Genomic DNA, 27,685 nt, shown 5'->3' with positions numbered 1-27,685 from the left:
TCTAATTGACATACATTCCATATATTGAAATAGCCTTTGATTATAAAAGGCTAGTATAAAAATAATTTCTATCTCACTTCCTTTTAAAATGTATATTATGTTCACATGTGTGAGAATAAATACTTTAAGACCTGCAAAATCATAGAATGTTAAAAAAATTATGAAGCAGGAATGTAAGATATCATATCCAAACTTGTTCAGGATTTAAATTCTCAAAATGCCATTGATACATTTTATTTTTGTGTGTGAGGGAAGAGCAACTTCACCTCTTAGGCCAAGACAGTATACTATTTTAGAAAAACAACTGTTGTTTTTCAAAACTTGCTTTTTTCTCTTCTTTTTGATGCTATAAATATCCAATTGTATACAAAGAAAAAAAGGTATGTAAAATAATCTTATTTAGCTACCACTCCACTGAAAATTACTGGGTTATATTATCAATATTGATATTCAAGCCAGTTTTGTCAGACAAAACATAATTACATTTTGTTTCTAAATAGTTTGCAGTGTTTATCAGCATTTTAAAATAATTTGATTTTCGATCACTTGAACAATAGAGACGTAACTATAAGAAGAAACTTACAAAGAATATTTTGCTGGACCTGCTGTTATTTGAATAAATGGGGCTTAGGATCGAGGAGCAATGTGTATGAAATCTGTCACTAGCAATTTTCTGGAGCAAGTCATATTTGCTTTTCTGAGTTTTTGTTTCCCAACCTGAAAGTTGGTCCATTTTATTTTAATATTGAGGATTGAATGAAACAATAAACACGGGGGTGAATCAAAAATATAAACATTCTTTATAGGCATAAGGTATGATTGTATCAACTTTACTGTAGTATTGAAATAACTGATGACTATTTTAATATGAATACTGTGCTTTTATTAAAGTTTTAACTAAGTGAAGCCTCCTATAATCTCTCCACCAAAGATTTTTCTTTATCCTATGACAATTTGGATTAAATTGTCAATTTAAAATGATTACATGTTAGAAAATATGAAGACAAGAGATATCTCAATACTTAAGAATAATAGGATTTTTAAAATTTCTTTGATATTAGTTTGAACTTAATAAGAGCCCTGAAGGCAAATGCATCTTTTAAACTAATTATCTGCACTGTGCATTCTATTTAATATTAAAGTGATACTGATTAAATAGAATCAATCACATTCCTCTGTAGTCACACCTCACATTTTATTAAATAAAAATATACAGCTCCTATGTTAATTCTGATTAAAAATATATTACATTTAGGGTTTTAAACTCATAATTTTCTAAAAACTGAAACATTTACTCTGCTCATTCTTGATGTTTAAAAAGAGGAGTAAAATTGTATATCTGAAAGCTGATATAAAAAGTTGATATAAAATATATCTAAACTTGTTTTCTACAAGTTACTTCTTTTTAATTTACCTAGATAGCATGGTTTTCTTACCATAGTAAGTTAGGGATAGGCTAGGAGGGAGTGCTAATTTAACATACACTTTGCCTATACATCTTGTATGCCACATCTCATATATCATTGTAAATGAGCTTGTACACATATTGTTTTCATCACCTTTAGTCTTGGTGTGAATTTTTAGTGTCTTCTTTCTCAGACAACTGAGTGTTGCTGGAGAAAATTCTCAGAGCTGGTGGCTTTCTCTCTTATATATTTACAACATGTAGTTCCAGCTGATTCCTCGATTTTGCTTGATCTTATTACCCATTCTTAGTCAACTTCTTTCCCACTATTTGAGATGTAGTGATAAAATCTCTACTGTTTCTTTCCTTTCTTTATCTGATTGCCTCTTTGACAACTTCACTGTAAGAAGATAACCCATATCCCCATTGTCCTGAATTAATAAAGAAAAAACCTGCAAACATGAGTATCCATCAGTTACCAATTCTCTACACAAATTGTGTAAATTGATGGTCAGTGTTCAATTTTATCTCAATGTATTTTTTCATGGGTGGAGGAGACTTTAAAATAGAATTTTCTTTATACCATTTGGTATAATATTTACCCTTTGTGCCACTGAGCCACGTGAATCCAATACATCTCCAACCTAGAGTCAGTAATTATTGTTTTGCCATCATATTACACACATACATATGTGTGTATGTGTGTATAGATATACATGTATATATATATATACATAATATATAATCATGTTTTTATTTTGAGCATATGTACATATTTGCATCAATACACAAATGATGTGTTTTATTAAGTGGAACATTTTATTTTATTTTTATTCTTTTTTTTTAAATAATACATTTTATTTTTATATTCCCCATACAATTGCAACCCCCCCATTCTGACCCCAATCCCTCCCCTCCTGCCCCCCCGCCCCCCAAAGAGTGTCTCTGGTTCATAGTTTTTTGTTGATTTTGATTTTCACTTTCTTATAGTTTTTCATTTTCCTGGTCCCTTATTTAAGTTTTCTAGATTCCTGCTATGAGTGAGACCATCCGGTATTTTTCTTTTTCTTTCTGGCTTATTTCGCTGAGCATGATCCCTTCCAGCGCCATCCATGTTGCTGCAAATTGCATGTGTTTATCTTTTTTCCATGGTATATATGTACCACATCTTCTTGATCCTAAATGGAACATTTTAAAAAGTAAGTTGAAACAGTATGACACTATATCCTCAAATTCTTCAGCTGACATCTTCAGATTAAGGATAATATCTATATAATTATAATATATTATTACACATAGAATTTAGCAGTAATTTCATAATGTCAATTGTTATTCTGTTTACTTTCAAATGCTTGCAGTTATCTTAAAGAATATCTTTAGCTGGTTTTCGTTTATTTTTTTTAAAGATTTATTTATTTATTTATTTATTTATGCAAGCTGGGTACAGTCAGAAACGCGGGAGGGTGAGAGAATTCACCAGAGCCAGAGCGGGGAACAGAACAGGCAGACTGACGAAACACACTGCTGAGGGGAGCAGCGGGCGGCAGGAGAGGTCTGTGCGCCATGTGGGACCCTCGCCCGCAGCCATTGATTGAACCGGCGCTGCAGAGGCTGCGGCCAGCTTCACAGCCCAGCGCTCAACCGCTGTGCCACCAGGGGAGGCCCTTTTGGTTTTACTTTTCTTTGGTGGTAGTGGTGGGATGGACAGGTTCTATTTGAGGTTTTCGTTTTGTTCTTGGTTATTATTCTAATTTGATAGCTATAATAATTGCACTTGTGTTTCTAGTTCCTTTTTCTATACAGATGTATGTGCAGTGAGCATAGATTCTTCTCAAGTCAGTGGACATCTGTGACTAACCTAGAAGATCTAGCAGACTGGTTGATGGTCATCTTAGTGTTGTAGTTTGAGACATTTCTGAGTCTAAGATTTAGAATGGAATAAAGAACATAGGATAAAGTGCTTAATCTAGTTTGAAATTTTTATTCAGATCTGAGCTTCAACCAGGAACTGGGAAAGAAACATAATAATGCTGACAAAAAGCTTTGGACTGATCCAGGATTGAAACTCAAACAAAGACTTTCTTCACCACCTGGTGCCTTAGCTGTTACATAGACAGAATTAAATTCAGAAGTCAAGGATCATACTTTCAATAGGCTCTACCAAACTCATTGTCAGTCTGTCTGAAACAGCAGATACTTCCATGGAATTCTCCTGTCAATTTGACCCAGCTTATCCTTCATCACTTCTTTCAATTAAACATCTTCAGCTACAGTATTTTTTACTCAATTATGAAAATATCTTATAAGTGAAGTTGTATTCTGAAGATGTTAGTTTTCGCTTGTGCTGTCCTCCAAATCTTATCATTCAGGGCCTCCCCGGTGGCGCAGTGGTTGAGCGCTGGGTTGCGAAGCTGCCCGCAGCCTATGCGGCTCCGGTTCGATCCCCAGCTGCTCCCTGGCCACCGGAGGAGGGTCCCACATGGCGCGCAGACCTCTCCTGCCGCCTGCTGCTCCCCTCATCAGTGTACTTTGGTCTTTCTGCCTGCTCTGCTCCCCGCTCTGGCTCTGGTGAATTCTCTCACCCTCCCGAGCTTCTGACTGTACCCAGTGATTTTATGTATAAACAAACAAACAAATAATTCTTTAAAAAAAATCTTCTCATTCTGTTCCACTTTTGGGTGTATTGAATCCTTCTATTCCATTCCTATGCTGAGCAGCTCTGAAGAATTCTGATGCTTTATCTTTGATGTGACTATTCTTTTGATTCGTCCTGCCTTCGTGAAGTTCTACTGGGAAAGGAAATAAACTAATATTTGCGGTACCAGTTTTTTTCAGACATTTGTTGGTTCCACCTAACTGTGATCTGGGGAGGAAACATCCATGCTGCTCCCTTCTTCTCAGAGATACACGAATGTTGGGGAACTCCTAGCTCCCCCATTTTACCTGTACTTCTTGCTCTTGACTGTAGGCAATCTTTGTCTAGTTTTATCTGTGATTTGTCAACAATTTTTGCAAATTTGTGTTTTACGTTCTAAGCCTCATAGAACAAATGCTTTTGAAATTCTGTCACCTTTTATCTGTTTCTTGTCAAAAACCAATAACCTTCCCAAAGTGACTTGGAAAACTGGATATCAGTTATCTTGGATAACTGAAGGTAGATGCTTTGTCATGAAGATCAGCTTACCATGTATTTAGCCTCATCTTTTTAAAAAGATGACATTCAAGTAAAATCTTGCTACTACTTAATTATATTTTTTAGTGATATTAGGATTTTTTTCTTTATTTTCCAGAGTATCACAAAATGAAAGCAACACCATAGCAATGTTTATATCAAAAAGACACTGAGTGTTTTTTTAGGATGAGTTAGTTGTACAATGGAACAGTGGGCTGGGTGAACAAGCAATTTAAAACATGACTGGAATAGTTTATGAGTGATACACGGGTGTAATACACACTGTTGTTGCAGAGAGGTCACTGCTGCTGCAACAGGGATGTTGATACTTTGGGTGGACAAAATTGTATTTTGCATAAGTAATTCTAGAACTAACCCTGCATTATAGCATTTCTTATTTTGTAACAAATATTAATTTATTTAATGAAAATAAGAAAAAGTATGAAAGCAAACACCTTTGTAATTTATTCACTTATTTCACAGGACTATAGTGATATAAGAACCTTCTTGGGTATTTGTTTTCAGTTTGTCTTTTTTTCAGCTTTAATATCAATTTTTCTCTTTTCAACAGACTCTGCCCACTTCAGGAGTTTCAGTCTCTGAGGTGCGTAAGCAAATTTTCACACTTGTAATTACAGGTCATTATGCATCTTATATTGTTATAAACACAATTTTGGGATATCTTCGTGACCTACTAAAATGAATTTGTGTACTTTTTCTCATATTCTGATATTTGGATTTACAGATATTCAGGTTTTCATGATGGGCTATTATAATAGATTTGAAGCATTTCTGATCTATATGTGTGATAAGCATTAGAAAAAGCAAAAATGATGTGAAGTAAAGTATATAGGGAAAATACAGGTTATTTGAAAGAGTTTTGGCTAGTGTCGAAGGACAATGTCTTACCTATTTGTCAGGGTAAATATTAATACCTTGCAAAAAACCCAAACAGTTCTATCCCCTAGATATTAAAATGTAGCTTCATTCATAGTAGATTGAGAAACTCTTCCTCAGTCTAAAGTGCCCATCACTTTAAAAAGCGTGTATCTGCATTAATCATTTAACATATGATGTTGCATAAAAAGTCATTAGAATAAAATATTGTCACAGATTTTGTTCAGATTTATCACATATTTCATTCAAAATAAAATGACTTATTTTGAAAGTCAATGCAGGACTTGACATAGCATTTATTTTCATTAAAGTGTTAGCTTTGCATTAATCAAACAAAGTCTCCACCTTGTTCTGGGAAGGTATCCTATTCAGTTGTTTTTAATCTCTGAAGAGTACTCTTCCCATGGCACTCTCCCCCTAAAACATAATTCAGATCTGCTTGCTTGGGAAAGAAAAATACTATTTTTTTATTATCCATGTAAGAATGTGGATTTATTTAGAAAATAAAAAAATGTACAAAAATGTAACATATGTACTCCACCTCAATAAAATTTTTCTAATCAGAATAGAACTGCTTCATTGACATTTTTAGAAATTTCCATTTGTTACATGAGTTATACTTGAAAGTGTACTTGGAGATATGCTTGAAATATAATGTTTTTTTTTTTTTGGCCTATTATTTTTTTCCTCTACCAAACCACCCTTACTCATCCCCCATCTACTTCCCAAATACAATGTATCTGATCTAAGAGAAATACTAAATTGTTTTTATATTCTTTACATTAGTTGATATCATTGTTATCATAACTATTATAAGAAGAGATGTTAAATTATACACTCAAGTGACAACAGTTTCTGGAAATTTAATCATTCAGTCTAATTATTTAAGTGTTAGTTGAGTTCAGGGCCTTGAGTTAATTTGTAGCCCCTATCATAGACCAGAAGAACATAGGCACCGTTTTTGAGATTTAGTTTTTTTCCTTAGATTTAGTAATCTCCAAAGCTCTCCTATATTTAACATGCAATTTCCATCATATAGACTAAGTAAACCAAAATGACCATTTTTCATAATATGCTTGTTTTCATTTGTTAACATATTTTTGTCTTTTTACTGTTTTTTTTTCCCTAGCAATATATATTGATATAATTTAACTTAAACTTTCTACTGTCCTCTGAAGTCACTAAGAGTTTTCAACTATGTTGGTGTAAAGATTTCCTTAGTCTGCATATGGATAGAGACATGAGTGTGTGAATACACACACACACACACACACACACACATAACCTTATGTTATGGGCCTCCCTGGTGGCCCAGGGTTTAGTGTCCGTGCTATCAAGCAATTGCCAGGCACTGCAGCATGAGTTCAACCCCAGGTCAGGGAGCTAACCCACATGGTGCATCAGACTTCTCCTTTCTCTCCGGATGCTCCATTCAGCAGTGTATTTCAGTAGATCCTCCTGTTCTGCTCCCTACTTTGTCTCTGGTGAATCCTCTCACCCCACTGCACCTCTTGACTCCACTCCATTTCTTGTATGCATAAATATATAAAAATAAATCTTAAAAAAGAACAGTCTTATGTTCCACTATCAGCAAAAGTTATTCATTAACTAATGAAAAATGCAGTTAAAAGTGTAAAAGTATATATGGTGGAACTTACAGAAAGGTACATACATAACTTAAAACATGATAGTTAAGGGCCTCCCCTGGTGGCGCAGTGGTTGAGCGCTGGGCTGCGAAGCTGCCTGTAGCCTCTGCAGTGCCAGTTCAATCCCTGGCTGCTGGCGAGGGTCCCACATGGCACGCAAACCTCTCGCGCCCGCTGCTCCCCTCAACAGTGTATTTTGTCATTCTGCCTGTTCTGTTCCCTGCTCTGGCTCTGGTGAATTCTCTCACCCTCCCGTGCTTCTGAGTATACCCAGTGCTTGTATAAATAAATAAAAAAAAAAGATAGTTAAATATGTAAATGCATTTTCAGTGACTGCATTTTTGCAGGATTAAGGCCTTTTCTAAGAGGACAACAATAATACTTAGATATGGTAAATAGCCTTTCTTGCATTTATTAAAGTGTTAGCATCTGCCATACGCAGTTTCAATTGTTTTAAAGCATACAAATAAGTTAAGGAAATTTGTGAGGTTAATTTGAGAATAAGAAAGAAAACCTCTCATTTTAATTATTAATACCCAGAAGGTTCATAGTTGTCTTCAAACTTTAATTAACCATTCCACACACACAAAACCTTCCCAAAGCATGCAAATTATTTTTCATGGAAACTATTCTTTCATTTTATATTAGAATGCAATTATTGAATAGTAATTTACAATACTTAAAATAACAAGATAAATTCTACTAGAAATTGAGTTAAACACATTGATGATTGCAGGGGAGTCAATGTGTGATTTGAACATTTAACTTAACTGGTAGAAAGAGATGATTGGTATGAGCATAAAGCAGGGCTGCCTTCTCATGCTTAAACTTCAGCTTTCCTTAGTTATGTGTATGACTGCCAAGGACAATGAAGCATAAGTGAAATTCACATCTATACATGTACACACAATTTTATTTTATCATAGTTATATACTAGTGCATATACTAAATTAAATAATTTGGGTATAGACCCTCTCATTCTTAAATTTAATTTCCTCTGATTAGGAATTCTCTCTCTTCTTAAAAAAATATTTATTTATTTATTTATTTATGCATATAAGAACTAGGGTACAGGCCAGAGATGCCGGGGGAAGGGGTGAGAGGATTCACCAGAGACAGAGTGGGGAGCAGAACAGGCAGACTGACTGAAATACACTGCTGAGGGGAGAAACGGGGCAAGTCAGGAGAAGTCTGCTGCGCCATGTGGGTCATCTCCCTGGCCGGCTGGGGAATCAAACTCATGCTGCAGTGGCTTTGCACAGCTTCATAGGTTGTGTCTTAACCCCTTGTGCCACCGGGGAGGCCCCTGATGAGGAATTCTTAAACAGAAATTGTATATGTGTTTTAGATCCACTATGAAATTATCCTAAGAGAATTATGAGCATCATGGGAAACAGGCCTTGTGAATTGAGTTGCAAATTGTACCTTCACGTTTGCATGATATGTGACAAATTCAGGCACTTTAATATTAGTCTTAATTCTGCCTAAAATTAAAGACAGACTATATTTATATTCTGTTATATTAATATTCAGCCTCTCATCTCTCCCTAAGTACTCTGCCCAGATCACAAAAATTATATCCGAGTATGGTGAGTGAGTGGATAAAGTACTATAAAGTAAATAAATTTTTTCGTAGCACCTGTCATTAATTCCTACCACACCAACAGCACACCTGTGATAAACTTAACTGAAAAATTTAATATCCTTTTTTTAAAGAATTCTGCTTGTTATTCATTATTTATATTTAAAAATGACTACCATTTATGAGTGCCTATTTTATGCAAGTGCTTTTTTTCTGCTTTTTCTCAATTTGTCATCACATGAATTTTCTCATTTTATAGATGAATTATAAGGTGATTTAGAGATAGTTAATAACTTGCCCAAGTAGAAAAGAAAATTGATTCCACACCCAACCCCATACTTTTGCCTTTGCCCAAAGTTATTTTTGTTTAAAAAGGGTATTTATTTAGCCAAATTAAAAAAGAAATGGAAATCTCATAATATAACATGTATTTTTTTAAAGATGTATTTATTTATGCACATAAGAACTGGGCTACAGGCCTGAGGTGCAGGGGGTGAGAGGATTCACCAGAAACAGGAGTGGGGAACAGAACAGGCAAACTGACTGAAATACACTGCTGAGGGGACCAGTAGGAGACAGGAGAGGTCTGCTGTGCCATGTGGGTAGTTCACTGGCCGCCCTCTACCGAACTCGTGTTGCCGAGGCTGTGGAGAGATTCACAGTGCTGTGCTTAACACCTTGTGCCACCAGGGTGGCCCAATATAACATGTATTGTAATTTATTTAAAACTTTATAAAATATTTCTTAAGCTCAACTTACCTTGTTACTCAGCAAGAATAAATTTTGCTGCAATTTTAAAGGCTTCCTTGTAAATTTAGAGTCTACCATTTTTGAAATGATTTAGTCTTACTCAGTTAGAAATATGTTCAGACCCCACAACAGTCAAAGGCATGGCTTTGTAGCATCAGTAAATTGGTTTCTCAAAGCCCTTAAACAGTATAAGCCATGTTAAATTTGGTAATATCTCTGCTTCAGGGAAATATTTTATGTGGTAAATACATATCTGTTACATTTGGTTAAATTTTTAGGCTTTCTGGGAAGTTTCTGTGGCATAGATCAAGTGGCAAAAAGGGTTGTCTCTATCCCAGCGAGTCACTCTAGTGGAGAAAGCCAGGTCCAGGATTCCAGTGCAGGAGACAGTTGGCAGCAAAACACCCTCTTTGTGGCTCTGCACCAATTGAGGTGCTTTGCTGTTACCTGTCTCTCATGCTGGGATTGGACAAAAAGAAGAAAACCCTGTGGCTGAGGCAATCATCACTTGCTGCTTATAGTTTGTAAGTGATCAATAACAGCAGGTTTAAATATTGTGGTATGCATTCATTTTTGAAAGCAGTTTTCAGAGATATACAATACCTCTGAGAAGCAGCATGATATAGAAATCATTTCTTTAGAGCACATATTTAAAGTGATGTCTTTTTATTTCATTTATTTCATCTTTCTGTTTTCTATGAATTGTCTTTTTGGCTTTTCTTCTGTGTTTATTACGGTGATTATTCTTTTGGAATTTTAATACAATATATTCCCTAGATAAGATCTGTTGTGCTACTTGTGGAGGCTAAGGTTCACAAAACATTGAATTCTATCTTTAAAATGTCTGCATAGCAAACACAAGTGGTTGATATTTGAAAATGCTGAAATATCAATAACTATTTTATATTTTGTAGTTATAGGCTCTATATTCTTTCATGATTATTTCTTGGCTAGAGTAGCTCTTTTCAACATTTCAATCATTTCTATTGATTACAACAATAATTTTCCAACTCTTTTTTGTATCTGGGATAATTTATCTGGCAGAACAAAAGTTGCCTTAATTATAACAAGGAATGTACAATGTGGTTTAGAGCCCAAAAACTTAAAAAAAAAAACCCTGAAGATCAAGTGTTGGGCATTGCCCCCTATTATCAGAGAGTAATTTCATTCTCAATAATGATGTAAAATACGTTTGGTGTGTTCTTCCTGAAATTTTTCAATAACATCACCATTGAGAGTAATTCTCTTAAATATCATAAAACAGTCCGCCAGTCAAGGTTAATAAATTCTCAAAACAGACGGGTGAAATTTTTGTGGACAGATGTTCAAGAATGCAATTGCTTCTTCCTTCCTAACCCTCATTTAGTATAGGAAGAAGTACAGATTTTTCTCAATGGAGATAAGGAAAAGTGTCCAGCTAGCCTCCTGTTAGCTCATGCAGCTTAAATAGAAAAATGCAAGATAGAAATAAACATAAATAAACATAAGACATCTCTGGAGAAAATTAAATGGGTGTGTATCTCCCCAACTTTTGAATTGATGTGTGTGTTTAAATAAAAGTTTACTATTTTAATACTTTCTAGATTATATGATGAAATTTACATATACTGAAGAGTCTTAAATTGTTATATTCTTTCTGATAATGCTAGGTTTCAAAATAAAATATCACCCATTGAAAACTCAATTTTGAGTTTTAGAATTTTCTTTGTTACTATAAAGCAGCATATGTTTCATCTATACCACAGTTTACTCAGAGCGGTGACTCTCTGGAGAGACATGAAGCCACTTAATCTGCTGCTATCTGCTCATTGGAGATTCTTAATACACAGGAGTGTCCCTACCTATATGCATACCCAAGACTAAAATAATACTAATAAGATGATTTGGTTACTCTTGACAGATGCACACACACATGTCTTTTTTTGTTGTTGTTTATTTTTTTGCAGAGACAAATTGGGATGTAGGGCAGAGGTGGGGGTGGGGAGGTGAGAAGATTCACCAGAGACAGAGTGGGGAGTAGAACAGATAGTTCTACTCAAACTCACTGCTAAAGGAGCAGCGGGTGAGACAGGAGAGGTCTGCTGTGCCTTGTGGGTCAGCTCCCTGGCAGGGGATTGTACTCAGGCCATAGCAGTGATAGTGCTGAGATTTAACTCCTGAGGCACCAGAGAGGCCCTACACATGTCTCAAATGTCCAGTAGTACATATATAGTAGACTGGTCACAAATGCTCACTTCCATTGTGACTAACCAATGTAACTTTTATGTAAATCTTGTAACCCAAGCATTTTAAAGAATTAAATACTAGTTAACAACTATTGGATTAATGGCAGTATAGAAAGTATGTAAGTATGGCAACACAAGTAAATATGATAAAGTATACCTCTCACATTTCAAATTTTTTATAGAATATTGTTTCCAGGTTTACTTATATGTATTTGGCATTCCAGAAAGATGTTATATTCATACTCACCACCAACAGTATTATATATTTGAACTCTTAATACAACCTGTGGATTACTAAATATAAACATGGACTTTACTTATTAAAAATATACCTAATATATCGGGATTTTTTCATATATATATATATATTTCTAAATGTATATATTTGGAAACATGCTGCTTTATAGTAACAAAGCAAATTCTAAAACTCAAAATTGAGTTTTCAATGGGTGATATTTTATTTTGAAATCTAGCATTATCAGAAAGAATATAACAATTTGATTTTTTTGTATAACAAATATATTAAAAGCTTCACATAATGATAGTATTAAGAGAACCATACCTATTTTACCTTATTCATAATAACTTCAATTTATTGAGTATAACTCAATATAGGTATACTGGTAGAATTTTAAATTTTTTCTTTAAATCTTATACAAGGGAGAAGTAGTTATTACTCTCTCCATTTTGAGTAAGGCCTCTTAAAGTTATATAAAATGTATATTAATACTTATATTAATATATATTATATTAATAGAAATGGGATTCAACTCAGACTTTCTGACTCCAGACCACATCTCCACATCTTGTTCATCCACCTTTTCTATGCATTATAACCTTAAATATCTATAGACACAGTTATATATATATATCACATATATCGTTATATATATTTATATATAGATATATACATTATATATATATATGCTAAAGGGAATAGAGAAGCCTGTCGAACATTTGACTGCAAAGCTGAAGTATTGAGAGAATAGATAGTCAGTAAACAGAGAATTTTTCAGTAGAGCAAATTATTGAAAGAGCCCAGGATGATAAAAAGAACATAAAACTTGTGACAAAGGGATGTGATTGTATGAAAAAATGAAGAAGAGGTGGTTGTAGCTGGAGTCCTATGGGAAAGGATAAATATGGCACTTATACAGAGAATTGACAGAGGTAGGAAAAGATAGAAGCAGCTTGATGTGTACGGTGATGTTAGAAGAGTTCAGACAGGAAAGATAATGGTGGCTTCAACTATGTAATAATAATATACATATTATTCAACTAAATAATAATTTCTGAGTAACCCTCAGTTTTTTATTTTCAGGAGATATAGGCAAAAAGATAAGTTAGTTTTGGAAATTACAGTCTTGATAATCATTTTAGACTCTGGCTGAGAGATTGAAAGGGATGTTTACATGTAGGAGTTAAGGTTCAAGGGAGAAATTTGAACAGGGAAAATAAATTTAGAAGTCTTCATTATAAAATTAAAACTGAAAATGTGGGTATTAAATGAGGTTACCTAGGAAGTACTTATCAATATTGAAAATGAAAGGGTCAAGGAAGAGATCAGGTGTTATCAATTGTAAATCTGGAGGAGATAGCTACTACAGAGACTAACGGAGGGGTATGGGAAAGAAGTGTCTTTGGTACAAAGTGATAGTTTTCAAGAAAAGGTCAAATCTGTCAAATGCTGCCTAAAAGTTGAGAACATGATTGGTTCTTAGATATTTCAATGAGAAGGTCATTGATGATTTTCACAAAAGCTGATTTAGTGGATTTCAAGGTTGATAAAAAGTTTATTGGGTTGAGTTGAAAAGAGTAAGAGGAGAGGAAATTGAAACAAAGCAGACAACTATAAGAAAATTTTCCATTATATTGACAAAACAGATTCACAAGAATAGAATGTGAGTGTTAAGATGTATGCCGTCCTTGTTATAAATAGTAACTTAAGAGTCCATCTTGTATTCGGGAATCCAATATTGCATGAATTTGTAAGCATTCTTAGTGCTCAGTACCAGATTCTTCAAATTTTAATTCTATATTATTGGTTGTCCCATTGTTTATGAAAATAAATAGCTTTAGTGGTCCTTAATAACTTAGAGTAGAGGTGTACCTGAATGCATAGGGACAATTCCATTTGCCTTTTTTCATGTTCTTTAAGTGATATTTTGCTCATACAGTTGTCATATATGTTGAGCCATTTGAAAGGAATAGTTGTCATATTATTCACTAGAAACTCAATTTAGAAACTTGGGCTCAAGTTTGTAGTCCTGAAATTCTTTTATATGTTACCCCTTCTAGTAACAGTAAAACAGCATTTTTATAAAAGATCTCTTTTTTTTCCTTACAGGAAAGATTAACGACAGTGAAAAAAGAAAAGGGTGGTTCTCAGCAGCCAAACAAAGTGACTGACAAGAACAAAATGCAAAGAGCCAACTCTGTTACCATGGATGGGCAAGGTTTACAGGTATTTCTTTTGAAATTCAAATGTTAATAGATTTTGTAATCATTACTTCTAGGCTCTTATAAAGGCATATGTCCAGCTATCAACACATTTATTTAATATGAAGATTAGCTCAGTAAACGACTTTAGAAAGATCTTATTAATTTATCCAGATGTCAGTTTTATAGTTGATTGACAGAGTGACATTGTGATTAAATTTATCATTTAGGATATTATCTCCATTTAAATTCAAACTTGTAAGAGATCTTTGTCAATTTGAAGATTTTGCAAATTATTACTAAATATACATTACTGTATACATATGTATCATTTATTTCTATACTTTCTCCATATATATCTCTTGGAAGAGTCATTTGGTGATAAGAACAATGTCATTGAGAATGAATAAAATGAACTATATTTATATGGATATTTTGTTTTAAATGAATAATACATATAAAGAATATTAATAAATTATCCCTAACTTCCAAAGTTTTTTTTTTTTTTAAAGATTGATTTATTTATGTAAGTACTGGGTACAGTCAGAAGCGCAGGAGGGTGAGAGAATTCACCAGAGCCAGAGCAGGGAGCAGAACAGGCAGATGGACAAAATACACTGCTGAGGGGAGCAGCGGGCTGCAGGAGAGGTCTGCGCACCATGTGGGACCCTTGCCCTGCGGCTGGGGATCGAACTGGCGTTGCAGAGGCTGCGGGCAGCTTCGCAAGCCAGCGTTCAACCACTGCGCCATCGGGGAGGCCCCCTAACTTCCAAAGTTTTAAGTAAAAATTGGAACCCCAACTATATTTCTAGTGCAAATAAACCCAGTTTAGTTCTTTGGAAAGCTCTGTATTTTCCCTAACATCTCTAATATCAAGATTTAGATGTGTTTTGATCTAGCTTTTAAGATGTCTTATAGATAGAATGCATTATATTTATATCTGCTGCTTCTCACCCCAACAGAACAGTCAATGAGGTGGCTTAATCTATAAAATTGCAAGTTTTTTTTTTCTTTTTTTTGTCTATCTACATTCTCTCTACCTCAATTTCCAATTTCTTTTTTTAAATAGATGCTTCAAGTTTTATGTTCTCCAGGAAAACTTATCAACCATTTACACATAGAGATAAAGTTTTTCACATGCTTGCAGACAATATACACAATTTTTTTCATTTAATATTTTTTCTTTTATGTTATGGATTATGTTTATTATTGTCCTTAATTTAGTCATAGTTTAGGGCATACAGTCATTGTCTAGCTTTCTTTGTTTTGAATAGTTCATTGAAAATTTAATAATTATTGTTTAAATAATAATAAACAGGTTACCACATTGTTTGATCCAATAGAAACATATGTTACAAATAGAAATTTTTTAAAAAATATTTATTTTTATTTATTTATGCATATAAGAACTGGGGTGTAGGCCAGAGGTGTGTGGGGTGAGAGAATTCACCAGAGATAGAGTGGGGTACAGAAGAGGCAGATCTATTGAAATACACTGCTGAGGAGAGCAGTGGGTGAAACAGGAGAGGTCTGCTGAGCCATGTGGGTCAGCACCCTGGCTGGGCATTGAACTCATGTTGAGTAGCTGCTGATAGCTTGATCGTGCTTAGACTTAACCCCTTGTGCCACCAGGAAGGCCCTCAAATAGAAAATTTTAATGTTTTTTTAATAAAAATATAAAAAAGAATTTCTGAACGATAAAATTATTACATTGTTTAAAGAGCATACAAATTAATTTTCGAACTAATGTATTAGGATCTGTGCTTTCTAGCTGTCACATCTGTGTGGTAGCAATCTCATTTTAAAGTTTCAAATAGGAAATCTATCCTCAATTTTGATAACAAAAATAAAAACTTAAGTGCTATGATTATTTTATTGAAAAATCAACATTCGTATATTAATGCATTGATTGCAAATACTGATTCAGTTAACTCTTTGGTTACTGTGGTTCCTGCAATAAATATAATGAAATGGAATCCTAATTTTGAAATTCAAGTATAGTTCACATAGGCTAGGCACATACTTATGGAAGGGAAACATGCAACATTTGTTAAACAGCCTGTGATAGATATTATGATAACAATTATATGTGTGTGTGTGTGTCTGTATACATACATATATACTAGCCTGTATAATTCTCTCAGCAAATGTGTGAGATAAACATCATTATTATTACTGTCATTGTCAAAAAAGAGTATAGTGATGTTCATAAGTAAAGTAATCCCACTGCATAATCACTGGTAACACCAAGGTTTGAATGAGGATCATCTGACTTAGTGTTTGTTTTTTATTCCTAAAATACCCAATCTCCTTGGTTAACAAACTCTAACATATACATGTATATATAAATGGTAAGTTTTTGACCACTTCCTTTTTCTGTATACTTTTGTATTGTTGCAGATTTTGAGCTCAAAATCATGTATGCATAAGAAATGTAACTTCTCTTGTCTCAATTTCCTAAGATGTGGATAATCATACCTGGTTTTAACCAGACATTAAAACCATCATTAAACTTCATGTAGAGTATTACAGGTTTTAAAATACATAGCAATGTAGATTCTATTTTCTTTTTATTCAAAAAGAATCTGAAATGTTCAACCACATACAACTAAATTAGTCATGTTAAAATTAAAAACAAGATGATTAACTTTCTCTGTGGATGAATTGTATTTCTCTAATCAGATTATAGCTTTTCTTAACTTTCTTTGGCATATAAAAGTGTCAGGTAGTCAGTAAGCAAAGGATAGATATCAGTCCTTAAAAAAATTGAGTAAATAGATATTATCATAATCATTATCATCATTTTTAATAGAAAAGGGATATATAATCATGTGCAATAGTCTGTTTCAACTCCATGGAATGAACTAAAATATGATACATATAGGTATTCATGTAATTTTGGAGAAATTGTAAAATATAAAATAATATATTCTTAAACAGCTATTTCATCTAAAATGGAAATAGTAATTTTATATTGTGGTAAATGATATAAAAATACTAATGTGATTGTTCTTTATCAGGAAAGACAAAAAGATCTGCCAGATAACTAATTTTTTTCTGTTTTAAAAAATATATATCATCAAAAAGCATTGAGTTGCAGCCCAGTTACATATAACTCAGTGACAGAAGAGATCTACACTGCTTAAAGAAGACTATTAATCATAGTTAAGCACATTCATCTTACTTCTTTCCAGCTAACCAGCATAATGATCAGGATTATTATTTCTAATTAGAGGAAGTAATAGATCATGTATAACCTTAGGATGAGTCTCATTAATTAACCCAAGTCCTACGGGACTTCAAATAGAGGTGGTTAGGCACTCTGTCTTTGTCATCGCTCATACCATAGGTTTACACTTACCACATATGATCAAATGTAAGTGAAACTACAATCTCTTAACATGCAAGAAATGTAAAAATACAGATTGCAATCTATTTATGAACAAATAAGTCAAAAAACAGACCTATTGTTTAAACTGAATAAAGCTGAAGTTACCATGTCTCTAATTAATCTTTGAGGAAAATCCCCAAATAAAAGATCACTTGAGAAAAGTCTAGTTTGTAGCAGGACAAAAAGGGATCATTATACTGAAATACCTAAAACTGAAGCAGTCTTGTCTGTGACAACTATTTCTACCTATCACTAGTGTCTTTATTTGTAATACTATCTCATTCATATAATCACCAGAATTATATATACGTACACACACACACACACATACATACATATGATTATATATAGTTGTAGTGTGTTTGTATACATATTTCTTTCCCTTTCTTTTATTGGGTGTGTGTGTTTGTGTGTGTGCATGTGTGTGTGTGTGTGATACCGTGGTATCCTCAACTTTGAAGATGCTTTCGTAAGTATTTCTTCATTGTCATTTAACTCCCTAAATCCAAAATTACTACTCTATAATTCAAGTATTACAACAACCTTTAATCTAAGGCCCTGTCTCTGGACATATAATTACGAGATTATAAATGATATAAGAGGAATGGGACTGAGTAAGAAAACAAGTGTCAGTGCTGAGAACTAACGTTTTCTATGAGCTTAAGATGACCAGATTAGACCTCACCAAGGTGTTGACCCATTCATCTCAAGTAATGGAGTTGCCATTAACTGTTATGGAGAAATGTCTGTGAATAAGGTTTGGAGAGAAATTTATGATGCTGTTGGACATCCAAAAGGAATGTCAAGTAACATAACATGACATGTTATGTCACTTGACAATGACAGGCAGATATGTGAATCTAGAACTAATGAGAGAAGACAGATATGAATTAGGAAATGAAAGGCATGTTATGGCACTTAAAGACATAAGATTAAATGAGGTCACTCAGAGAGAAAGGAGTTATTGAAATGGGATCCTAAGTAAGTCTGACTCTAATATACTCTTTAATATCAACTCAATGAAACTGTCCTCAATATTATGTGAGTAAATAAGATTTCATATTATTATCTCTATACTTTGTCAAGGAGAATCTGGTATGAACTGTTTCCTTCTGGAGTGCCTTTCACACCTGTTTTATGACCATTCTTCAAACTCCAATCTTAGGCTATTTAAATTACAAAAGAATTTCAAGTGCCATACTCACTATAAAATCTTTCTTGAACATGTTCTCCTGTCATCAATATTTTTTCTGTCAAATTATATATTCCTATACCAGTGTTTCTTAAAAACTGTTTTGAGAAGCCCAGGATCTCTAGAAATTCCTGAATCATGGCAGTGAATGATTGGAATCTAGAAGAGGTTAAGGGTTTTTTCATCCTTCAAACAGAGCAACTCATCTTTTTTTCTGTTTTATATACTGTACCACTTCAAACTATTTCAAATTTTGCTATATAAGTATTTACATTCAAGAACAAATAATTTTAGGCTAACAGAATGTTTCTGTATTTGTGTTTTTACTTTTATCACCCCACTTGGACATTCTAAATTGGTGTACTAGTTTAGAATGTCAATCCAAATTTCAAAATAACTTTTTAGATAATATTTAGAAATTATTTATTAGTTAAAAATTTGAATTTCATCTTGTTGAAGACTATTAAATATTAAATACAGTTCAAAAAAAGAGTAAGTGACTTGAATATAAAATTAATACATTAGTGCTACCTAATCCTTAGAACCCACTGACATTTCACCAATTGTCCCACTAATGATTTTCATAACAAAAGAAGTATGCTGACATATATCTGAGGAGTGTTTTGTTTGTTACATGCTGCAGAACCTAATTGCAACTGATATGAAAGACAAGATGTATAGGGGCAAAAATTGGATACATTTACACATACATGTTGTAAACCCATGCTATCTCAATTAAAAAAATGAAATAAGTGGAAAAACAAAAGTAATAGCTAATCCACAATCATGTTAATGTCCTGATTTTGACTTCTGTCTTGCTTTATGTAAGAGAATGTGGTTGAGTGTAGCAATCCTAAAGTAAATGAGAGTGACAGAGCATTACTTTGACAACTTTCTCTTATAAGACTAGGAAAAAAATTGTATGGTTCATACCTCTTTTATGTAAATTTGTTTGAAAGTATAAAACTAAAATATCACTGAAAATGTGTGATATTATTTTATTTTCACAAATTTTATTCACCAAAATTAGATATACTGTTTCGAAGACTACATTGCTTTAGTCTATTTAAATACCTGTAAGTATATACAATTTGCACTATAATGTAAAAATAGCTTCTCTAGATTTAGTTCTAAATTCTAGAATTTCTTTCCTTATTTAGTGTTCTTTAGGAAACAGGGTATAGAATAAAGTATATTAAATTAATTAATTGAAATATCACATCTAATAATTATATGTTCCTTATTTCAATTAAGTATTCAAAAGATTTACTGAAAATGATTGTGTCCATATACAATAATGAAAGAGCACAGTGTAAAATAAAATAAAATATAAGGACAAGTCATGATTTTGATATGAAATGTTTGTTGTTTACTCAAAGCCTAGAAATATTGATATGTCTGCTGAAAAACAGAACTTCTGTGCCTGATTCCATATGTATCCAATTTTTGCCCCTATACCTTGTCTTTCATATCAGTTGTAATTAGGTTCTGCAGCATGTAACTAACAAAACATAACAGTGGTGTAGATAAGACTGCCATACCTTTTTCTCTTATGTAAATGAAGTCCAGAAGTAGGGTTAATAAGAACAACTTCCCATTTTCATCAGGGTTGCTGCTATCTTTCCTTTCCTCCATCTGTGACATCTTTAAGGTCATCTCATGATCAAAAATCATTGTTGGTCCTTATAATCTCAAATTCTATGCTGGTTTCAGAAAAAGATGACCAGAAAATCTTCCTTTTTTAAAGACCATCTCTTGAGTTTCCATAGGGCACTTCTATATTAGTCAGCTCAAACCACTATAAGAAAATACTGTGGATTGGATGGCTTAAACAACAGGTACTTATTTCTCACAGTTCTAGAGCTGGAAAGTAAAGACCACAGTATTCTCAAGGTAAGTTACATTCTGAGCCCTCTTCTGTGGGCCCGTAGGTGATTACCATCTCTCTCTGTGCTTGCAGGGCTGTGTGTGTGTGTACTATGTGTGGTGTGTGTGTGGTGTGTGTGTGTAGTGTGGAGAGAGCAATGGAGAGCTCTCTTGTCATCAAGGCCACTAATCCCATCATAATGCTCCCATCCTCATGACCTCATTAACCATAATTGTCTTCCAAAGGCCCTATCTCCAATTACCATCCCATTGGGGGTTATGGCTTCAACATATGGATTAGGGGAGCCATAGTTTAGTCCATAGCAACTTCCAGTAATAGCTCATCAAACAAAACATAGACATATTTTTTAAATTCAGATTATTTCTTTGTACCCTTACATGATGAAACACCAAAAGTCACAACTTAAAACACTTTACAAAGAAATTGTCTATCAATCAATCAATCCATCTATCTATCTGCAACAATAATAGCCACTTCCAAGATGCAGGTGTAATGGGTGAGGGCAGACCTTCAAAATTGCTCCCTGCCCAGAGTTCTTTTGCTATGGCTAAAAAAGTACATTGAAAATTGAGGTGCAATGTAGAGAAACAAAGTAGGTGAAGGATAAAGCTGTTTTTGATAGGGTAGTTCAGAAATCTTACATTTTACCTGACTTCAGTGCTACAAGATAAACTCCTAAAAGTATTCCCATTAAATACACACCAATGTAACTCCCATCTCAACAAATTTTGAGAAAAAAAAATGTTAATAAGCAATCAATAGAGCCCTCAAAATATTAAGTTGGGAAATTTTAAATTAATGTACTTTTTGAAAGAGGAATCAAGATGTCCCTGACTGCTATTATTTCTCCCCTAGAAAGTATTCTAAAACATTTAATTAAATAATTAAAAGCCACCATTTCACTATATCATGTCCTTCCTCTTTGTTTAAACAGTTTAAGTGAAAATGTTCTAACATATTTCCCTCAAAGTCTTAAGTCTTAAGGAGTTTACCTTGTAGCACTGAAGTCAGGTAAAGTATTAGCATTCTCCTGAATATTCCTATCAAAAACAGCTTTACCCTTCACCTACATTCGTTTCTTTACATTTCACGTATCACTACTTTTAATAAATATGTTTGGTTTCTTTGTTTATTATGTTTCTTCACTAGAACATAAAATCCATTAGGACAGGAACTGAGATTCTTAGCCCAAAAGGGGTCTCACCAACTTACTGAGATTCTTGTTTACAAGATGTTGTGAAGATGGATTCCACATAAGCCACAAAACTTTAAAGTAGGGGTTGACTATAAAAATAGAACTCTATAATTTGGTTCTTTGCTTCAAATCTTTTTTTCCTCACTCAATTCTGATTTATTCTGTTTTCACTCACTGCCTAACTAACTGTGCCCTTTGATTTCATCTCATGTAGCTGTTCAAATATTGTTCCCTCTACACAGTGGCCTTCCTTCCCCTCTGCCCTATATCGAGCTAGATTCAACTTCTTTGTGGAATGACTGTATACATACATACAAAGTGCACAATTCCATTTTGGATGTGCTTGTACACATCAATATTAGGTTGATCCACAATTACACAATTTAGATCTATTAAGAGAAGATATTTAATTAATTTTATACTGGTATTTAAAAAATAAGCCATAGGGTTTAATGGAATTACTTATCTGTCTACCTGCCTACCTTCCTGCCTACCCTCCAGATTATAGGAAAAGCCATAGTCTTCAAATCACTTACTGTCATTTCATGACATAGAAATAACTAGGCCCTCTTCATCTATAATGTGAATAATTTGTCCATATATCTAAATTTTCTTCTAGATCACTCCTGTTCCTGGTACTCACCCACTTTTAGTTTTTGTGAATCCCAAAAGTGGTGGGAAGCAAGGAGAACGGTATGTTTTTTCTATTTATTATATATATTTATTAAAATTACATATAAAACATTAAAGACAATATTTTTCATGCTAGAATTATATGTACATAAAACTGATATGGTCTCTTAGTTGAAAATTTAATATAATAATGATCTTTTGTAAATATTTTTATTTTCATGACTCAGGTATTTGAATTCTCTCTATCCTCCCTAACCCCTAGTTTTTAACAAAGATTTTTGCAGATATCATGGCTTCATAAATACTGTTGAATGAAAATTGGTTCTCTAAATGGTCAACCAGGTAACTTCAGGTAAATTATGACCCAGTACTGAGCGATAGAATTCATATCCAGTTTCTAGACAAAATATATTATGATTTTCTGTATGTGCATTTTGGAGAATATGATGCTATATTTTCTGGACTAGCACAGTGTATTTAATCTGAAAAATAATAAACTGCATTTGCAGGTGTCTCAGTATGCTGGAGGATAACTCAAAGTTTTAATTTTATAATAAATTGATGATTATACCTAATAGTAAAAATTGGAAATAGAAATCTTATGTTCTTCTAAAAATAAAATCACATACCAAAGTTCAGATGTTCTGTGTTAATAATTCCTAGAATTCCTCAATAATCCCGACCAAAAAAGTAGCAAACAGATAAAAACATTCATGTAAACATTATGATAATAAACAGAAATTTTCTCTGTGGTCCACAGAATGATGAAATTGAAATATTACATGAGTGATGGAATTTTGTCAATTTCTTTTCTTGCCTTTTTAACATTCAATCTTCATTTCAATGAAATGAGTAGATTTTTATTTCTAATAAACAAAATATTACATCTGCTTAAAAAGTTTTTTATCCATCTGTTTTTACTTTACTAAGCATAATAGAAATTATTTTAAATAACTAATGATTTAATAAATTTAAATATTTATAATTCTTTATCAAACAGAATAGTTACCTCACTTTTAGAGATATCAAATAGTGTTTAAATAGTAATACTGAAGTTATTTCTCCTTTTCTACTCACAGTCTGTCATGTGTCTACATTATAGAATCTTGAAATATTGATTTCTTATTCACAAAGAATTAGATAAGATTTAAATTCATGGTGGAAATTAGAGAAAAATGAGGTTTTGAAAGAAAAGTTTTTTTAAAAAGAATAAGCATTTCTCTCAAATGAAATGCATTAATCATGAAGAATTAATCTTAATTGAATATCTGCTTTTCTCCTAGTATATAAAAATAATTTTCTTTAAATTAAAAAAATGTAGATAGATACAATTTCATAGCTAATTGAAACTATGGGAGTAGAGAATATTTTCAGTATTCCCAAAACTTATGTTTTGTCATTTGTACACTGAGAGGGACCACTCAAATTCAAAAAATATATAAATATGTTTTTAAATGAAATCTATTATGAATGCAAACATAAGTTTCCCTGAATGCTTAAGAGTCATCTTTCGACAACAGTGGAATTTTATTCAGAGTTTTAATTTCAAAATATTTTGAGGTTTTAACTTTCATGTATTAGATAAATAGCAAAAGTTCACATAATTGTGTGTTCAGAGTTTCCCCAAACCAACCAATGGGTATGAATGTGTTCCTGCATCATTCATATAGATAGAGAGCAATACCTGAGTGAAACCAAACTCTTCTAGGAACTGAGAATAAGAAAATAAGACATGGTTACACAGGAGGCATGCAGAGAAGCAGATATAATGCAACACAATGTGATAAATGCTAGTGATATTTAAAATAAAGCTGCTATGGGCATTCAGAGAAAGAAGTGACTATCTCTGAAGACCAGTCTTCAAAGAGGTCATTTTTGAGTTGGTTCTAAGTAGATGTTTACAGGTGAAAGGAGAAAAATAATTTGTAAAAGGATGTGGTATCTTTCTGGAAACCAGGAGAAATTTACTGAAATTAAAGTTGAAGTTGAATAAGAAGAAAGATAAAAGATAAACTAGTTTAGATATAATAAAATATATTATAAACAGCATGATGTTAGTGGGAACTTTTCATCATGGAAAAAGTATGATTGTACTTAAAAAGCAGTATAAAGAACTGGATAGATAAGAATTTTCTAGAACGGCTGAGAGAACACTGAAGTCGTGAGGTGGAGTAGCCAGCTCTGATGAATGTTACTCAGAAGCTATAGGACTGCCCACTAATTGGGTTTAGGTGCCAGGGAAAGGGCGCTCTTGAGAATGACTCTCTAAGAACCTTCTTCAGACATAAAGTAATATAATTAATCATGATCTAGAATGTAAGGGTTATTGCAGATTTGAGAGTGGAGAGATATAAGCAGCTATATAGTGAATTTACAAATACACCCAGACTTATCAGTAAATATAACATGAATATTTTTGTAAAATATATAGAATAATAACTAATTTGAAAAACTGTATTCCATTACATATTTTATCTGTAAATTTCAACTATTTAGAATATATGTGTATATAGAATTGCACCTGTTGCATTTGTTATATGAAAATAATTTCTTTCTGGAAAAATGAGCCCTAATTCTCCACCATAGTCCATTGCTTTCCCTCTTCCTTTTGCTCTTTACTCCCACTTCCTCTACGAACACCTCAACTTTAGAGTAAGATTTCTAGGATTTGTTTTTTAAGCCTCTATTTTTTTCAGTTTTAAATTATTAGCTCACAGTTTTAAATTATTAGCGAGTAACTAGTTTCTATTGAGCTACTACTAATATTGTTAATGTACAATTTTTTGAATATGTTTAATTACAAGCAGATAATTATAGTACTATTAATGGATGATGTTTATTTTAAAATTTGAGGTAGCACTAAATACTTTTTCCCGTATTTTCATCTTTATAGCATTTACAGAAAATTCCAGTATCTACTAAATCCTCGTCAGGTGTACAGTCTTGCTGGAAGTGGACCAATGCCAGGGTAAGTTGAAGGATAATATTATTATCATTAACTCATTCTTTACTAATGGATTAAATAAGCAGCCTAACATAGAAATAGTTTTATTTGAACATAGGGATCAGATAGGTATAAAAGTATAGATTATCAGCTACGTAAGTTAAACTAGTCCAGACATTTTTCTAAATGGTCTCTTCAAACAGTTCTTCCATTGTAAATATTGTGAAGCAATGCTAATACTAGTATTAATACTAATAATAACAACATACACTGGGGTGCTTATACATCTAAAGAAGTATTATTTTCCTTTCCTTTGCTTGTAAAATATGGAACACATATCTACTGCAAAGCAAAAGAAAAGCTAGCTAACAAAGTATTGAAATCATTTAAATCATTTACTTAAAGTTCTGATGAATATGAATGTTGTATAAGATATTTTATTTTTTATTTTTTATATATATATTTTATTTTTTACATCATTGTTCATTTTTAAACAATATTTGCTTCCCCCCACCCCCTCAGGTGTAGTCCCCATAGAGTTTCCTTTACCAATGCATCCGTGCAAGATATTCTATTTTTAATATTTAAGAAGTAGTAACACATACTTTTATATAGTTTTATTGAATTTTTACATGTTTCATATAATTTTGTGTGATTTCAACACATGTCACAAGTATGCACTAAAATAAATCATCGTTAATTTGTCCTGGTTAACTAATTAATGTCATTTTCTTCTCCTAACCTTTTGTCACTATTTATATGAGAATAAACATTAAACCAGATGAAGTGGAGAAAAGCTCTATAAAACTTATACAAACCTTTTTTTAAAAAAATCATGACTAAAATAAGTGTTATAGGTTATTAAAATTGTTGACATTAAGTTTAATAAGATTCATAGCATGTGTCTTATATTAAACAAATGTAAATTTATTGAAAAACAAGTGAAAAGCAATTAGAATAGATCTCCACATTTATATTCATCAGAGTCTTCTACTTCTGCTACCTTCTGTCTAGGGCCAGTTTTCAAATGCTGAACAGTGATCTATGGAACCTCCTTGCTGTAGGAGGCAGGCTTATGGTAGGGATTTAGCTCTCAACACTGCCTTTTCAAGCTCCACATGTCACAATGTATAAAATCTTGATCAGATCATTGGCTAGGTGAGCCACATGCAGAAAGTCCCAATGTAGATGAAGACAAGCAAAATTAAAGTCTTGACATTAATACAGATGGTTCTTTTCTTGTTCTTCAATATTCTCTGAACTTCAAAAAAGTTGGTCTTTGATGTACAGCAGGTTTCAGAAATTGAGCATTCACAAAAGTTAATCTCTTCCATGACCTCTGTAGCTGCACTCAGACCAAGTAAATCTGGGATTTGTCTGTATTTCATTGTTGAATGGAATAACATCTGCTCTATTAATTACAAGTCTCATAACCTCTGTCTTTATTGTCTTTTCTGTAAAGTGGGACAAATAGTAGGTTCCTTATAGGATAGTTGTGAAGATAAACAGGTGATGAATATGTAGCATATAAAAGCCTGTTTTCTATATAATATGCCCTTAATGTTATTTGCCACTAATTTTTTTATACTAACATTAACTAATAAATAAAATGACTGTTTTGTAGTTCTAAATAAGTAACCGGAATAATGATTTTAGCCCTTTTTTATCATTTCATTATTTTCTACTCAACTTTGAATATATATTACATATTTCACTTTACCCATTTTAGGCAGCCCCTTGTCCTCTCTTCTGTTTTAATATACTAAAAAAAAATGTATATACTTATACAAATCCATGTTCCAATCGATACTATTTAGAGAATAAATTAAACATCCTACTTCAAGTATTACCAGTTCTCAGGGATTATCACTGCCAATTATTTGTATGTAACCTTCCAGATCTTCATCTATATACCTAAAGATTAATGTATGTATATAATGTATTCATATATATTATTATAGAGATATATTTTTCCATAACTTGGAATATAACTATTTTATTATTGTGCAACTTGATGTTTTTATTCAAGAATATATGTGGATATATCTTTGAGATACTAACCAGTTCCATTATTTTTAAGAACTGCACAATATTCCATAGTTTTGTTAGCTATTCCATTCTTTATGAACATTTAGATTGCTCACAGTTTTAAATTATTAGTGAATATGCAAAATTAACATTTTTATGTGAAAAACCCTTCAAATATTTTCATACAATAGGTTTGATATTAGTAGAATTACTTGAGAATATTTTCAATTTTAATCTCTGGTTATGCCAAATTGCTAAACAAGCAGTTTATATTGATTTAGAGTCTCAGCAACACTAT

At 32.7% G+C, this 27,685-nt stretch overlaps 1 protein-coding gene across 5 annotated transcripts in view; it reads left to right on the top strand.

Moving 5' to 3' along the window:
• DGKB (diacylglycerol kinase beta) overlaps nt 1-27,685 on the top strand; it is a gene marked incomplete at both ends in the record, with an annotated part of 589,868 nt that overhangs the window by 168,463 nt on the left and 393,720 nt on the right. For 3 of the 5 annotated variants that reach the window (XM_084230108.1, XM_084230107.1, XM_084230111.1), the window contains 4 exons: nt 5,149-5,181; nt 14,025-14,141; nt 22,402-22,475; nt 25,309-25,383. In XM_084230108.1, the coding sequence (XP_084086234.1) occupies nt 5,149-5,181; nt 14,025-14,141; nt 22,402-22,475; nt 25,309-25,383 (299 nt within the window). The remainder of the gene's footprint in view (nt 1-5,148; nt 5,182-14,024; nt 14,142-22,401; nt 22,476-25,308; nt 25,384-27,685) is intronic. The other 2 variants (XM_084230110.1, XM_084230109.1) reach the window with 1 other exon arrangement.

Source organism: Talpa europaea (genome assembly GCF_964194135.1).
Source record: "Talpa europaea genome assembly, chromosome: 3".
In the NCBI taxonomy this organism is placed as follows: domain Eukaryota; kingdom Metazoa; phylum Chordata; class Mammalia; order Eulipotyphla; family Talpidae; genus Talpa; species Talpa europaea.
This window is presented reverse-complemented; position numbering and strand designations above follow the sequence as displayed.